Below are 17,229 nucleotides of genomic sequence, written 5' to 3'. Positions count from 1 at the left end.
TCATATGATCATACTTTAACTGTAAGCCACACAGACAACAAGGGGAACCCGCTGCAGGAACGTATCTAGTATCACATCGCTGCAGGAACTGAACAGAGCCAGAGAGCATATCAAGTGTAACACATCAAATGTACAATCACAAGACAATTTATTTCAAATCCCTGCCTCCCTTCCCCCACTCCAAGGTCAAGCTATGCACCTCTATCCCACAACCTTACCTTGCCCTCCCATTTCATCCATCGAGTTTTATCCTCCACCAACTCCTGCAGGAGCCGCTGAGCACCCAAGGCTTGGGTGCCCCGTTCCCTACCCCACAGGATGCGGACAGCATTCTTCTCCGGTACAACCTTCATGGCTTTTAGCAGCCAACGTGACACCAGCTACTGGGAGGAGCCACCAGCAGGTTCCAGATGACAACCACCACCAAGCTACAAATAGGCTATCCACATTTCAATTGTTTATCTTCATGGAAACCTAGAAAGAGAAGAGAATGATAAAGCAGGCAGCTTTTACCTCAATCACCTAGATGAAGTAAGAGCTTTAAATCCCAAAAGACTACATTTAAGAGAAAAATCTATTCTCTCCTGCAGCCTTTGTTACCTTCTTCCATTAATGAGGCCCAATTTTGGCATTTCTGCAGCCAAAGATTACTTTGAAAGGCTTTTGAAAGCCTCCACCCCTTTCTTTGTTCACATGCCCTTGGCGTACACAACTAAAGAGAATAAAAAACTGGCCTTGAAAATCCTTCCCTTCCCTCCATCTCCTGCTATATATAAGAAGGAAAAAGAGGTTTATGAATAGACAGTCTTTACACCTTGAAGAATTAGGTCCTGTTCAGGAAGGGTGACTGACAGTTATTGGCATAGTGTTAAAAAATTGACAATATGACAGAGGAGTCTCCAGGGAATTATTCAGATTTCAGTAATAGTAATTATTATCATTGCAAAGGTCAGACAATTGAGAGACCTCAAGCCCAAATTACTCGCAATTCCATCACAATAGCTTACAACGTACGAAAACAACCCTGTATCAGACCAAAACCTTACACTGCAGTGGTATCTTGGCCAACTCCATCAAGATGATTCATTTTGCCTGTCTGCACATTATCTTTCCATCTAGATTGCTCTTAGAACAACAGTTCACTCAAGTAATGCACAATGGCACAGATTAGTGCTTTTAGCACACTTTGAGGAAAGCATTAATGCCAGCTTTCCAGGGGGAAAAAAGTTAATTCTCTGAAGGAACTAAATACAACAGCAACCAAGTTGTACAACTTTTGAATGGTCTCATACATTGGAGTTTGCCACCAAAAGCTCTCCAGAAACAGGAGTTTCTTAGAATACATAAACCAAATGCTGACGCAATGCTATTACCTTCTGGTCCCAGCAACGTGCACATACCACTCTGTTACCCCCTTAGAACATAAAGATGTAAAGATAAATCCTCCTCAGTTCATGCTACACTGAACAAACCCATCAATATTCAACAGAGAAGGAAGTGGCAGCTTAGAAAAGCAAAAACCACACATACGGGGGGAAGAAGCTTCATGTACCTAAGAAGAGCTGAATTGTTAAATGGCAGAACTCAGAATGGTCATTGGCAAATCCTTCTGTCTTCCCACTCGCCCTAAAAAAACCTCCTGAGCAGATGATTTAAGGCAGCTGCTGCTTACAGAGAGGAGCTGTGTGAAGAGATAAGCCAGGAAAAGGAGTTCTAATAAAGCAGACCAGTTTTCATTTGTAAAAGTACAATAAAGGGTACTGAAGTGATGAACAAGTAAAGGCATCCATCTTCCTAGAACAGAAATTCACCACAAAGACATTCAAGCTAGCTGGAAATTCCCTGATGCTTAATGTGAACAGCATGGGGATCATCTACTTTAGAGAAGCTGAACTCTGCAGTGTAAAATAAGCCTTCTTTCATGAATCCATGAAAGTCAGCCAAACATTAGGTAGGAATTATTCTACAAAATAAAAGCCTTATTGGAAAGCAACACAAAAACTAAAGATGTTGCTTTTAAGAATCCACTTGCAGCATGACCGTGCAGATTAAAAAAGCCCGGATCCAAAAAAGCCAAACCAAGGACAACTGGAGTAGATACAGCCAAAAGCACAGTATAATACAGGAATCACTAACCCAAAACCCTTTTTTCACTAAATGCTAATAAATCCTCATCAGGATTCTGCAAACAGCTCCAGGCACCCATTTTCAGCAATGACTGGATTCAGATGGTAAGCAGTGCAGAGGGGAGGACAGCTCAGAGGACAGGCAACAAAAAGCCTATTTTACAGGAGGAAACCTTAGGTCTAATTTCATTGAGTAAAATTAAGAAAACAGTAGGTGAATATTCTATATGGGTGCATTCAAGTAGTAAGAACTACAACAACCCAAGAATACAGATATAAACTGGACGCAAATGGAAGACCGGACTTGCAGCTGGAATAAGCTGGAAGTTTGAAGAGATTTCAAACATTAGCTTTGGAATAGCCTTTCGATAGCTGTAAAGGACAAGGAACGTTAGAAACTTAAGAGATCCTGATAACTGACAAGCAGGATAACCCAGTTACTCATGAGAAAGAACAAGCTCTGAAAACTCAGCAACGTTTCAGTCCTATCAGGAGGACTGTTCCCTGAAGTAAAACAGCAACAAGGAAATCAAGAGGTTTAACAAACATCTTTATGCCACGTTTACATATTGCAAAATGAAGAAACAGGTAACACCTACAACTGCAGTTAGTGAACCTCTTGTATTCACCTCATTGAAAGGCCAAGTCCCCTTCACAATAAAAAAAAAAAATCAAGTACCTACCTTGAGACAGCTTATCTAGACCTTTGCAGATGTGTACTCATTTGGCTATTGCACACACTCCATATGTGAGCCTTCTGAGCATGTTTGAACTTGATGGTTTTCCCTCAGGAACTTTCCCTGGCTTTTTCAGCTTATTCTGACTCACCTCTCTATCCCATTTGAAAAGAAAACAAAAGAAACTCAGGGCTCGGATGCCTACACAGGACCCTGCTAACCTGGCTCAACATTCGTAAAAGCTGGGATCTCTTCAGAAAACACTGAATGTATCCTTCTCCAGTGGGGCTGACACTCCAGCGTTACCCCAGATCCCTCTGGCAGCCAAGCTTTACCCATGCTTCATAAGGGGGAGTTTACTCCTTTATCTGAATTAGCCTGAACACATTAACTGCTCTCCACCACCTGGTGACACATTCAGCAACACTTCAGTCTGGCAAAGAAAATTACAGCTGTCAAATGGAGAAACAGATATAGTGTAGACACAGGCATTACCTTCACTCACTTCAGCAGGAAGCCTTTAACTGTATTACTGGATCATATGTTCAGTTTTGGGGGTTTTGTTGTTATTGTTTTTTAAAGGACCGAGTTCCTTCTCTAATCTAGTCGAGATACCCACCAACTCCAAACATTCTGCTCAAATATAAGAAGCCAAACTATGACAGCATGTTTGGCATCTTAGCAGACAAACCATGGAAGTACCAACCGTATTTATAGCTACTCAGTAGCCATCTGACTAACAAAGTTTAAATGAAACACAGTGGGTTTGAAAATACTTTTCCAGCCTCAGCATAAAGAAAACTTGCAGCTCACTGGATCAAACCTGTCCAGGCAAGTGGTGGACTGATTCAGTAACAGCTTCTGTTACAAATACCCATGCTATCATAACTGATAGACAGCTGACCACCAAAACAAGGAATGTCTCTGGGACTGGTATTCTTCTGTTTTCTTCTTGTTGGAGGGTATTTTTATAATCAGGATGACCAAAAGTGGAGTCCAGCAACTGGAAGCTTATTAGATGATGCCCTGGATGTGGTCCAGGGCACCAGAGAAATTCTGAAAGTGAAGAGTCATAAATTTTTCTATAATTGGCAGCTTTCTTGAGTTTTCTCCCTTCAGGGCATTTTAGGACAGCATGCTGGGCTGTTTACAGTGTTGGAAAGCATTACACAGTCCAACCCCAAGTCCTTTACTTGCTCTGCGCCAGCTGTCCTCAAAGAAGCCTTAAAAATCCCCAGCCTCAGAGTGATAGAAGCTCACTTGTAATTGTCACTTTTACAGATACTGAACCTCTAGAAAACCCAAGCAAAGCAGCAAATGGGTAATACTTCATGGTATTACAGGACCCCATGAAAACACTGACAAAAAGGTAGGGAGAGAAGGGGAATAAAAAGACGCACATTCAAACTGCCATATAGAAAGGATGCAATAGAGAAACAGTGGTTTACAATTCCAGTTAGAAACTTGAGCACTTTCCAGAGATGATGGTCCCATCTCTGAACATGCCATTCCCCCCCTTACAACACCTTTGGTGCTATCAGTTTTATGGAGATTCCAGTACCACCATTCTGGGAGCGCAGCTGGCTTTGACGCAAAGGAGGTATCAGAGTACTACCTCATGTTATTCCATTCTCCACTGGGGGAGAAGAAAAAGTTCTTTCATGTGGCCTTCAGCTCTCAGCCTACAAATCTATTCGCACTCCAAAGAACTGCTTGCTTGCATGCTGAGCCCAACACTAAAAGCCTTTCCTGATGCGTATGTACAGAAACAGCATAAACAGTTCTACCAGTGTTTAAAAAGAAAAGACAAAAAAGCTGCAATCAGTAAGAGCAATTTATAATTGGAGTTCTATCCAAAAGATACAAAAGTCCAAATAACTGTAGGCAATTCTGCTGCCCAAAGAGGTCTCAAGTGACCGATGAAGAAAGAGGCAACATCAAGTGAAATATAAAAGCTGTCTCTGGCTTTGCAATCTGGGATCCACAGAGAGAATGCACGTATAAGCTTCCGTGGAAAAAAACAGAGAGGAGAAAAGCATGTGCTGGTAGTTTCGGTTTCAAAGTCCCTTTGTTGAGTTTTAAGACTTCCAGAATACATTGACTGTAAAATGTTTCACATAGGTTATGGGCCAGCTGTATATTTTGTATTAGAAAGAAAAAAAACCAACAAAACCAAAGCTGTTGTGAACAATGAAGCGTGTCACTGACCTGCACAAACACAAGCAAACTTGTCTCTAGAAAAAGAAGAGAAACAGATTATGAGTACTCTGAACTATCCCAGCTCTGGCCATGGACCTACCTATCTTGTAACCAGTAACTCTTGTTTTCAGAATGTCTGTTCTTCAGTGAAGAGTCCAGGACTAACGAGAAAACATCCCATTTCATTTACTCCAAATGAAACTGCAGCGTCTCAGGCTTTGAATCCGCAAGACAGTAAAGATTTCAAGAGTATTTTTTACTGTATTAAACAAATTTTAATGATTTAATAAATGTTAGTCATAATTTAGCATTCCCACTACAGTACATGTGGGTGAGTTCTCCAAGAACCAGCAGAAGATCATCAGACTTCTGATGATACAGTGAAAACACTGTACGCAGCGGTACAGCCTAAAGTGCTTTATCTTTGCTGCCAGTGATCCTCATGTAAGCTGTAGTCACAAGACATGCTATTTCGTCAAAGTATTTTCTACAACAAATCACTTTCCCTTGTATTTCACCCAGATTAATTTTGACGAACTGCTTTATCAAGACCCCCATGTCTCTCAAAAGCTCAAAAGAGCAAAGAAAACATTGTGCCTACTGAAGACAGTCTTGTCAGTGACTCCAGATTGCACAATCCCTCCCTCTCTTTACAGGAGCTTCACTGATTAAGCAATAAAACCTAGTTCTGAAACCCACAGACAGGAGACCTGCAAGATGCCTAAACCAATTTGGAATATATGTGAGCAATCACACAGCTCCAGGGAGTTTTTAGTGCCCCTCCTTGTTTATACTCCATGTTTTCCACCCCCTCTGCAAAATGGATGATGCCAACATCTTCCTAAATTCCATGAAACAACACTATATAAAATGACCCAGAAATGCTATCCTGGACAGCAGACCTGAATTCTACCAGCAGTTTTGTTAAAGATATTGATTCAATTCACACCCACTAACACTTTTCATGTCTCCACTCAAAAGACTGAGCAAAACAATAAAAGTTTATGCAAAACCAAAACAACGAAGAAACCCAACTGATTTTCCCCTCTTTGCACTGCATCACTTCAGCTAAACAAACAAGACAACTAAAAGAGTCCTAGTTTGGTAAGTAATCGAACTATGTACACTGGAATTCGAACAATGCTGTAACAACAACAAAATCAGTTCAAAAAGGGTGACATGACTCATATCCAGAATAGTTCCAAGGATCAAAACTTGAGACAAGTGCTGGAGGAAAAGGACTAGGTTCAGTATTAAGCAACAGGGTCACATGAATTTCTGACAATGGACCTGATCAGCTATAGATTTAAGTTTTCCTCAAACATCATGATTTGTCTTCCATTAACTCCATTTGTGGTAATTCCCTGTGAGCTTTATGACTGTTCTCATAGCAGCCTTCTAATACCTGAAGGGGGCCTACAAGGATGCTGGGGAGGGACTCTTCATCAGGGACTGTAGCGATAGGACAAGGGGTGATGGGTTTAAACTTAAACAGAGGAAGTTCAGGTTAGATACAAGGAAGAAGTTCTTTACAGTGAGGGTGGGGAGGCACTGGAATGGGTTGCCCAAGGAAGTGGTGAATGCTCCATCCCTGGCAGTGTTCAAGGCCAGGTTGGACAGAGCCTTGGGCGACATGGTTTAGTGTGAGGTGTCCCTGCCCGTGGCAGGAGGTTGGAACTGGATGTTCTTAAGGTCCTTTCCAACCCAAATCATTCTATGATTCTCAGCAATTCTTGTGTTAAAACAAACAAAAAAACCCAAACAGAAACCGTTTTGCACAGAGACAACTTGAAGTTAGCTTGCAGCAATATCTAAATGAACAGAAAATTGGAAATAAAATTAAATGGGAAATAAAGCTACATTGGACTGGAGGCTTTAAACAAACCCACCAACAAAAGCAGCCTGCAGAGGTATAACAAACAATTATCTTGTGTATGATTAATCAAAACAATGAAAAAGGAAAAACCAGAATCCATTCTTTTGTTCTGTTTCTGTGTTCTTGATTATGCTTAAAAAAAAAACCAACCCAAAAGTAGCTTAATTTAAGACATTAGAATCATGCAGATTCCTGACATCAGAGCACAGAGCCAGTCTTCAACTAAGTCCCCTAAATATGGAAAAACCCCACTGAAAAATAAGCCTTAGGAGGACAGAAAGTAAGTTTATGATGCAACTATGCCACAGAGTCCAAAACTAATATGGAGAAAGCACTTTCATTACACGGCCCTGGTTTTAGTCTTCAAAGGTTTTAAAATGTTCCCCGAAGTATTATTCTGTAATCTGAAGTTTTCCCTTGATTAAGGCCAGAGAGATGTGGGAAGTAATTCCAAAGCACATCTTTTGCACTAGGTACGCAGCTCTAAGCTGTATCCACAGCTCTAAGCACTCCCACATAAATCAGAACAGGATTCCTAAAGAAAAAATAACTTGTAATAGTGCTTCATGATTAAAAAATTCAATGCTATGTTTGAAATTGAAAGTACAAACAGCTCAGAAAATTCAATTATATTACAAAGATGTCATTGTCATTTCAAGATCCTATATGACTGCAACAAGAAGCTGATTGCCATTAGACTCTTAATTTGTCTTCCCAGCCTGAATTAAATGAGCTATAATACTCTTAAAAGAACTTTAAAATTGCTGGTTATTTAAAGCAAAATGATCAAGTAGTGGAGGAGAAACTTGCAGCTATCAACCCCTAAAGGTCAAAAAAGGAATGGTAAATATAAAAAGGGAAGTAATAAAAATAAAACTAAGTGATCAAGCAGTGTCTGGAGTCTGACAGTTTCATTTACCAAGCAGAATATGAAGCACTTTCGTGACTATTATTACAATTTCCACATAAACTTAATGAATTCTGGAGATGAGAGATATTAGTTCCAATCCAGAAGACAAGAAGAGAATAAATATAAGTTCACTAAGCTGTAATATAAGTCAAACAGAAGAGCTGAGATGCAGAAGATTTAGAGCTGGTTTCCACAATTCTATACTCAGACCACGGCATCTTTTCCTAAGTATTGTATACAGCAGGAAATGAGGGACAGAGAGAAAAACAGAGAACTAGAGCAAAAGATAAAGGAAGAGAGAGCAATAGAGTGACATCGAGTTCAGATTAACCCCTTAAGAGAACTGTTCTCATTTAGACAGGAAAGCAAAGGAATTTTCAATTCGAAATCCAGTATTTACATTAAAAGTCACATCAAGGTTCCTGAAGCACAAGAGCCACAGCCAAGTGCCCCCTAGTGACACCATACACACAAGAGAAATTTGGGAGCACCAACATTACAGAGTAGCAGAAGCAGCATAGGATATCCACAAGATGAAGACGAAGTATTTTATGCATTCAAGACTGCACTTCACGCATGTGTGCCTTATCCAAGTAATAAAGAAACAGCAAGTGGAAGCAAGAACATATTTTATAAAGCACAGCTGATATAATTTCCTGCTCACATGGAAATAATCAAATAAGGTAACAAGCCAAAAAGCAAAGATGATCTACACAGAAGCTGAAGTCTTCATGCAAAGATGTATTACAGCTAAAGAGGAGGTGGGAGACAATGAAGATTTAGAGTCTGAACAAAGAAACACAGCCAATTCTTGACACTCTTTTCCTCCTTGGCCTTGAACTGAGGCTGTAGGAGAGATATAAAGGGAGGGAGGAAAGCATCCAAAACATGGGTGAGAGACTCCTCTCAGAATCCTACACCGCTCAAGGTGAAGAATTAGTGCTACGTACCAGGAAGAGGGCGGCAGGAATTGCTCTGCCGGGACAGCCCAGAAGAACTCACTGAGAACACTGGAAGTGGAGCCGTGTGAGCACACAGATTAAGACGACTCTCTCCACGCCCAGGCCAGGCACCTCATCATCCTGTGCGCCTTCAACAAAGAGTTTACACAAACTGGAGACAACAAACAGCTACTAGACAACAATCCTAATTGTTGTAGGTCTCCTCTTGTTTTAAGCAACCCAATCAATGGGTCTTTCATTAAGCAAGTGCTACATCATATAACAACTTCCCATTAAAATAGTCCTAATATTAATCCTCTTCCATGGCACAACACTTTCAAAAGCCACACGTCTTTTGTCCTCACCTTATTAATATTTTGTTTCTATCACCCTCATACAAGGTTAGTGCAGAGCTACTAACACAGAACACACAAAGCAACCATTAAATATGCACTATGCCCTTTATCAGGTCTCCAATAATACAAACTCAGTAGGGGGAAAAGAAAAAGGTACCTTAATGCTATTTGTATTAATAATACTAATAAGTACTAACATCAACAATAACTTTGTAAGAGCCTTGAACTCAGTTAACTCTCTACCCGTGGCATGAAAGATACTAAAGTTACTTTCCAGAAGTTTCATAAAAAATTATGACACAAAAAAAGAAGTGTCCAAATGCCTAACTTATGGCAAAGGGATAGTAGCAGCGAGTATCATTGCTTGCCTTCTTAATAACTTGTTACAACTGCATTAGCAAAGTGCTGCAGAGAAAATGGGAAAGTAGGAAACAACCAAGCAGGAATCCAGAGGGTCAGTTATGACTCAGAAAAGGGCAAAAGAAAGAAAACTAAGGAGAAGCTGTCGGCAAAGTAAACATTCTGCATAAACTCCCCAGCAACTAAATCTGAAAAGGCAAGGCCAGATACTTGGATCCAAACACATTCTTCGTTCCAAGTATTAGAACAGATATAAATGCTAATGGACTGCCATGCTCGTGAACATCCACGCAGCCACAAATCGACAGATGAGTACAACATATTGATTTGTTACCACTCAAACACAAATGGACCAACTTAAAACAGTATTTATCTACAGCAACACCAATTGTGGAGTATATCACAGCAGCCTTTCAGAACACAAACAAGGATTTTGAATTTAACAGAGAATTTCAGGTACTGTTGCCTACCTCATCCAAATCTGCCTGGATTTAACCCCACACCACATTCTGAAAACTGACCCAACAACAAAACTAAACAGCGCAGTAATGGGTTGGCAGCACATTACCAGCAGGTCATTCTTAGGTCCCATTTTAACATTCCCATTAGCAATTTGAAAGAGGATGGGAGTGGCAAAGGCAAAAAAGCCAGATGACATTTGCAGAGGACACCAAACTGGGTGGTGCAGTAAACAAGGACAAATACAGAAAAACACACTGGGATTTTATATAAAGACCTAAGAACATTTCACACACAGGAGAAAATGGAGCAGCACCGAGTGTTCCTCTTGGATGCGTTTATACAGACTCTATCTACATTGACCTAGCTGGTCTTCCTGAGGACTGGCTTACACCTATATAACAGCTCATCTCAAATGGGTCTCTTACTTCAGAATGATACCATAAAAACACATGTCAAGAAAAATTACATGTAACCATCTAAAACATCTCCTGAAGATGAAATGCTGTGTTAGTGCAGGAATTGTGCTGCAAGAGTTGTTTAATAAAGACAGCAGAAAGCATGGTACTGACACAACTAGAAGTAATCTCAAACACCTCAACACTAGAGAAATCTATGTGCTGTAGGTGAAAACAAAAGCGTCTCTATAGCTAATGAATTATCTGGGCTTGCTCCCTCACAAGAAAAGAGGTTACCAAGTGCCATCGTACCCGAGGCACACATGAACGCATTTCATCCAAAATACTACTTACACAAGCAAGTGTTCTGCAACACACGACGAAAAACAGGAGGAGAGATAGAGAAGACACCACTTACTTCACCTTTCATTTGGGTGAAGCCGGAAAACAACAGCAACAACAACAATATTCATCACTTCAGCTCCCTAAAGCGGCCTGACCTTACCCAGCCCGCGGTGCCTGGAAGCCCGGGCCTCTGCTGTTGCCCTGCGGGAGCAGCAGGAGGGAAGGGGGCGATGGAGGGGGAAGCCCAAGGTGCCCAACCAAGAGCCGGGTGTCCAGCAGCGCCCAGGCGGGGCAGGGGCAGCTACCCAGCACACGGAGCCGCTCTCCCCAGAAACCTCCCCGCTCTCCCTGCCGGCGCCGCGGGTTTCGCCCTCCGCAAGTGGCGGCCGGCCCGGGGCAGCGCGGCCCGCGGGGCCCACCGGGTCCACAGCGGCCTCCCCGCTCCCCCACCCCGCCGCAAGGCCGCGGTCCCGGAGCTCCCGAACAAAGGCCCCGGCGGCGGGGCCCGGCCCCGCTCCTCCCGCCGTGCCCCGGCGGCCCCGCGCGGGCAGGTGCCCGCCGCCTTCCGGGGCGCCGCCGCGGGGACGGCCGCGCCCGCCCGCCCGGGGAGCGGCGGCAGGGCCCTTGGCCTGGAGTCGGGCCGAGCGCGTAGGCCCCGAGCCTACCTGCCGGGGAAAGGCCGGGGCCGGGCGGAGCGGGGCCGGGGCCGGGCCGGGGAGGAGCGGCCCCAGAGCTCGGTCGTCGCCGCCGCCGCTCCGAGCTCCGGCCAGGCGAGCCAGCCGAGCGCCGAGCCGGGCCCGAAAAGCGGCGCCGAGAGCGGTACCAAGGCCCGAGCAGCCGAAGCTAGAACGCCGCCAGGCCGCGCCAGCCGAGCGAAGAGCTCTTCCACCGCCGTGCGGTGAGGCTGCTCGCGGCCGCCGGAGGGAGACGGAGGGCAGGCGAGACGAGTCGAGCCCGGAGCGCGGCGCGGGGCGGGTGGTGCTGCGGGGCCGGGCGGGTCGGGAGCGGTGTCGGGAGCCGCGCTGTGCCGGGCACCGGCAGCTGCGGTGTAGGGCAGGCAGCACCCCGCTGCCGTGTGGGGGATGTGTGGTACATAACGCGCTGCGGAGCCTTCTCCATGCCTCGTGTCTTGGGGGTTTTCCCCCTCAAGACTGATACAGGGTGGAAAAACTGGTTAAAAACGGGCAAGAAAAGATAGATGGTATCAAACGCTGAAAGATAAGGGTGTCAGATGAGATGTAACTGGAAACATTCCTTTTTCGGAAGCAGGACTGTTTATTTATTGTTATATGTATGCAACATCGTGGGTGGTGAAGACACAAAGCATGTACGCAGCCCCTTTGGGGCACCCTGCAATGAGGGGCCCTGCAGAGCCAGCAGCATCTTGCTGACTCTACTGTATTAAGGCTGAGAGCGTTGGGGTTGTTCAGCCTGGGGAAGAGAAGACTCCGGGGAGACCTTGTTGTGGCCTTTAAGTTCTTAAAAGAGGCTTATAGGATGGGAGAGACTTTTCAGCAGGGCCTGTTTTGATAGGACAAAGGGTGATGGTTTTAAACTAAAACAGGGGCGATTCAGGCTGGATGTGAGGAAATAATTCTTTACAATGAGGGTGTTAAAACACTGACACAGGTTTCCCAGGGAGCTGGTGGATGAGCCATCCCTGGAGACCTTCAAGGCCAGGCTGGATGTGGTTCTGGGCAACCCCTCATTGCTGGGGGTTGGACTGGGTGAGCTTTGAAGGTCCCTTCCAACCTAGACTATTCTATAATTCTACTGGAGAAGTGAGAGCTCGGTGGGAGGGAGGAGACAGACTTGAAGGTTGAGAGGAAAACCTAAGCAAGCCAGGGCGCTTGGCACCAGTAAACCAGCAAAGGAAGAGTCAAAAGGCCCAGACAGGTGGAGTTTAGGGCTTGAGGTTTGCTGTAGTACCCGGATTGGAGGGAGCAAAGGCAGCTTGCAGCATGGCAAGACAGTCTTCGAGGATGTTATCTTAACGGAAAACTGAAAAGGGCTGATGATGGGATTTCACAAGGAATTTAACCACATAGTGAAAACTGCAATATCTTGGACAGTCAGTCACCATCATCCTCCAACAGATGATTTGAGATTTGTCAGACATTATATGGTCAGGGTAGACTTTACTTTCCAAAGCTCTGACAATGCACAAACTTGTAAGTACTCCAGAATGCAGCTGGCAAGATGAGGTGAAAGTACAGGGGAGCTGGAAAGCAGCAAAGAAACATGACTCTCAGCTGTGCCATTTAAATAGTGTCTAAACCCAATGGAAAAGAGGAAAGTCTAGATGAATTGTTTGGAAGGAAGCTGCTTAGGAATATACAGGGCAAACTGTTCTCTAGATGAGGAAGTTCCTTTTCCCAAGTGAACTGAAGGGTACTGACATCTGGCTTGAGGAAGTAGATTCATTTTGTCTGGTGTGGCGTGATGCAGTTTTTGCCCAAACTGATAAGCAGTGGGATCAATTTTGAAACTAAACTCCACCAAAGGCAACAGTGGCTGAAGGATGACAAGACCCAGCAGTACACGTGTTCCAGGAAGCGCCTCCACTTTGAGTTCACTCTGGTCCCAGCACACGCTGAGAAGAGCTATTCATAGCTTAAGTTGAGAAACTTCCAGCTTGTTCCTACATGACGGTGTTTGTACCTACATGTGTCCAAGTCTCACTTGACCTTCGTGTCACCCACGCAGCTCATTCAGTGTCTGCTGGTGTTTAGGTCTGAAGATTGGTACTTTTAGCACAGACCAGCAAATATAATTATGAGCCACCAGGCACCAGATATGGCAGCAACTCTTACCTTAAAAAGGCTTTTTTTTTTTCCTTAGAAAGCAATGCTTGTGTGCTTCTTCCTAGGTAAAAGGAGCAGCATTTCTGCAACAGTGAGCAACAGCAGCTCTTTGGTCACACCTCATGGGAAGATGTGTAAAGAAAATAGAGTTACACCTCAGTTTGCTGTATATTTTACAGTTCTCATCAAGGCTTATGAAAACATCTTGCTTACACACCGTAAAGCACGCTTGGTTTTCAGCAAGATAGTAAATGCTCACTGCCATCACCTGGTAGGATAATCCTGCATCTCCATCCTACACTTGGTTGGGAACATGTCCCATACTTCCTTATTCCTCAAACGGGGGCATGATTCAGGCACATTTCCTCTACAAGAACAGACACCCCTGCTGTGCCGGGTGGTTGCGCAGCTACTTTAAGTAGCCACCTTTCTGCAGCGTTCTGCATTCCCTACCACTTTTGTTTCATTTACCGCCCAGTAAACAATAAAATCTAAGAAACCAAATTTTCTCTGACTGCTGTCAAGAAATCCCTGGAAACACTTGCATCTTTTGGAAAGAGAACATTGCCAGGAAATTTCCCAGTCCTGTGCCAACAGCAGCTGCGTGCGTTAGTCTGTCTTTTTCCACTGAACAGATTGATTGCCAGCAGTGGAAGAGCCGCCTTTCCGTACCTCAGCTCTGATCTAAACAAAGAACTTCTGCAATCAGTTGAATTCTTGTGACCCAACCAGTCCTTGGCATTCCTTTTACAGCAGCCAACAAGATGAGTGGTTTTCTGTTGTAGCAGACATACATAGCGAGAACCAGACTTACATTCAGTAACCCATTTCTTGATACTGCTCAATAACTGACAGAGTCAACCACAGCTTCACATCTTCTCCAGTCTGTTTGGGAAAGAAGAAACCTTCAGCCCTTTCTGACCTTCTAGGTACAAGCCAGCACTAGTGTGTACCAGGCAAAAAGACAAACCTCTCTCAGAACACAGCCGCTGCTTTCAGAGGAATTGCTGGGTTTTGGGAGATGTGCAAAACTGCAGAATGGTATTTAGCAAGAATTTCTACCTGCAAACAAAAAGATAAATGTTTGCTCTGCTGCTCATGAATTCATGGTAGACGTGAGCCTACACGGAAGTTTAATTTGTGTGAAATGCCATTTAAAAAACAATCATAACTGGTTTAGGTTACAAAGTGGCATAGAATTGTTGCTTTGTGAAGCAGTGCAACAAGGCTTACAGATTTTTCATCATTACCAAAGACAATTTCCCAAGTTTCTCCACTTATCCCACATTAGTCATTGTTCTCTAAGTCAGGTGAAACGGGAGAATCTAAACATCAAAACAGTAAAAACTCAGCGATTAAGCTGTATCTCTGGAGAGGTTGAGAGAAGAACAGAAAACCGCCTGAAATGAAGAGAGTAAAATTTCTCCTTGTCTCAGATCTGCTTAGTCTTTACAGACTTAAAGAAGTGGAAGGGGCATGTTTGCTCTGTGTATCTTCCCAGATGAACCATTAGAAGCCTTCTCCCTGTCACAACATTAGCTAAAATGAGTAAGTAAAAGCTCCTGACGAATACGACAGGCTTCCGAGTCCATGGATTCCATTTGCTCGTACTCTTCTTCTGGCTGTTCCATGTGTTCTGTGGCCGGTGAAGACCACACATCCAGTCCATGTTCCAGGGAGATGTTATGAAGCACACAGCAGGCCAGAATGATGTGGCTGGATTTCTCTGGAGAATACTGCAGGGTGCCTTTGGAGCCATCCAGGCAGCGGAAACGCGACCGAATGGTTCTGAACGTCCGCTCAATGACATTGTGAGTGGCAGAATGGGCCATGTTGTAACGGTACTCAGCAGGCGTCTCGGGGATGTGCAGGGGGGTCATCAACCACGTCCGGAGAAAGAAGGAGCTGTCACCTGTTAGCAGTGAAAAGGAGGAGGACAGGTTACACACCCACAGTTATCCACAGGTTTCAGCTCTTAACTCTTGGTTTTCTGGTACTGCTGGTACAGAATAACTTAGTTCCTTGGCTAAAACAGGAGGCATGAGAAGGCATGAAAGAGCAACAATAACTCAGGTTTACAAATGCGACTACAACGTAAAGACATTCAGTTTTACACAGAGAAATCCTGGAAGAACATGAGGAGTTTTAAGAGAATTCATTTACTACCTAAGGCAGTGAAAGACAGCTGGATTAGGACCCTGCACAGAACTAAAAATTGCATAATTCATCTTAGAAAGGTATAGGACACTGAAAACAAGCTCTTAACACAATAACACATACAATGATCAGATTGTATAAAAAAACAGATTGGAAGTTACTGTTCTAGACTTCTAAGAGAAGGATTGTCATGAATCTCAAAGAATTTGCAGGAAAGCAATCAAAAGTAAACATATCACTTGTGCCCAGAGGCTCTAGGCTCAAAAAGGAGGTGGTATATAATAGATTATTCACAGAGAACAGCAATAAAAAATAGACTTACCAAGTAGCCAGCCATCTTTATGTAGCTCAGTTTCAAACTGCCTTGTCAGGGCTGCCTGCTGTAACACATTGCAGTCGGGTAGGCTGCCTGGCCAGTGTGTTTCTGCGCTCAGGAGGACTCCTCTGGCATCACACACCATCAGGCAGTTCAGAGAATGAAGTCCCTTTCTGTTCACATAGGACAGGTCCTCAGCATTTGGTGCTTTGATTGCCACGTGGGTGCAGTCAACCACCCCCAGCACTCCCGGCATGCCTGCCAGCCCATAAAAGTCATCCTTCAGGCGCTGTACGGTAGCATCGTCCTCAGGAAAGTGAATGAACTGTGAGGCTCTTTCCACCAATGCCTCAGTTACGTTGGCAACGCAGCGGCTCATGGAGGCTTGACTAATGCCAATAGCATCCCCCATGCGAGTCTGGAAGGAGCCGGAGGTATAGAAACCCAGCGCAGCAAGGATCTGTGTCTCTGGACTAATGGCCCTGGACCGCTGTGTAGGGCGAGAGAGACTGGCTCCCAGGAGATCCACCAGGTAGTAGATGAACTGTCGGGGAAAGCCGTATGTGGATACTAGATACTCATCCGTGACATCCTCCAGCTTGAAGCGATCCAAAGTCCTGTGCCCACGGCCGTAGAGCAAGAGGTCGCAGTCAAGAACCGCAATAGGTACGGCCATGGCTAGCGGCCGGGGGTCCTCTGGGTCCTCTGTTCCAGCACTCCCCCAGAGCCTTCACCTGCACAAGGCAAAGGGGAAGAGCACTCAGAACGGGTAAAAACTGGGTAAAAACTGGTCAGCCTTTCAGGCTCTGTTATCATTTTCCTTTTACGGAGGATATCCAGCATAACTCTTCACTTCTATCTGCTTTTCAAAACACAGGGTGCAAGCAGGGGGGGGGCTCACTGACGACTCTTCAGCCCTGCCTGGCTCCCATGCCTGGAACCGTCCCCAGCCACCGCCGACCCGGCCGCGTTCAGCCCCGAACGGCCGGTACCCGTGTGCGTCCCCCAACCCCGCCGGGCACCCCTGCGCGATGAGGGGCAGCGGAGCGCCCCCCGACCCCCGCCGGGCGCCGACCCGGCCCTTACCGGCCGCTCGCAGCGCTCCCCGCCCCACGGGCGCTGCCGGCCGGCCCGCCGCGGCAGATTCGCCACAGCACGGGAGTCCCGGCGAACGCGGCGGCGGGCACGTCCCCTCCGATCCCGGCCCCGGCTGCCCGCCCTGCCGGCCCGGTGCGGCGCGGCTGGGCGGGAGCGGCGGCGGCGGCGGCGTCTCGGTGTGGAAAGTGCGGCCGCGGACACGCAGAC

The 17,229-nt window shown here is 45.2% G+C and overlaps 2 protein-coding genes across 8 annotated transcripts in view; both read right to left on the bottom strand.

Moving 5' to 3' along the window:
- The window catches only part of AMBRA1 (autophagy and beclin 1 regulator 1), a 130,786-nt gene extending 119,355 nt beyond the window's left edge, over nucleotides 1-11,431 (bottom strand). For 2 of the 6 annotated variants that reach the window (XR_003990782.1, XR_003990783.1), the window contains exons 1-2: nucleotides 11,313-11,431; nucleotides 219-474 (exon numbers count right to left, since the gene is read on the bottom strand). Coding sequence is in view for 3 of the 6 variants with exons in the window: in XM_030481184.1 (XP_030337044.1) it covers nucleotides 219-353 (135 nt within the window). In the remaining 3 variants the exon portion in view is untranslated. Of the gene's footprint in view, nucleotides 1-218; nucleotides 475-11,312 lie in introns of those variants that run through there. The other 4 variants (XM_030481184.1, XM_030481185.1, XM_030481187.1 and 1 more) reach the window with 4 other exon arrangements.
- Nucleotides 11,432-14,547: 3,116 nt separating this feature from the next.
- On the bottom strand, nucleotides 14,548-17,172 carry HARBI1 (harbinger transposase derived 1). 2 transcript variants are annotated; one of them, XM_030482692.1, is made up of 3 exons: nucleotides 17,011-17,172; nucleotides 15,931-16,658; nucleotides 14,548-15,363 (listed from the first exon to the last, which is right to left on the bottom strand). In XM_030482692.1, exons 2-3 carry the CDS (start codon nucleotides 16,598-16,600, stop codon nucleotides 14,987-14,989), a joined length of 1,047 nt encoding a protein of 348 aa, XP_030338552.1. In that variant the 5' UTR covers nucleotides 16,601-16,658; nucleotides 17,011-17,172; the 3' UTR covers nucleotides 14,548-14,986. The 2 variants fall into 2 exon arrangements, with proteins under 2 accessions (XP_030338552.1, XP_030338551.1); XM_030482691.1 differs by having other exon boundaries at nucleotides 15,931-17,052.
- Nucleotides 17,173-17,229: the final 57 nt, after the last annotated feature.

Source organism: Strigops habroptila, chromosome 4 (assembly GCF_004027225.2).
Source record: "Strigops habroptila isolate Jane chromosome 4, bStrHab1.2.pri, whole genome shotgun sequence".
Taxonomy (NCBI): domain Eukaryota; kingdom Metazoa; phylum Chordata; class Aves; order Psittaciformes; family Psittacidae; genus Strigops; species Strigops habroptila.
This window is presented reverse-complemented; position numbering and strand designations above follow the sequence as displayed.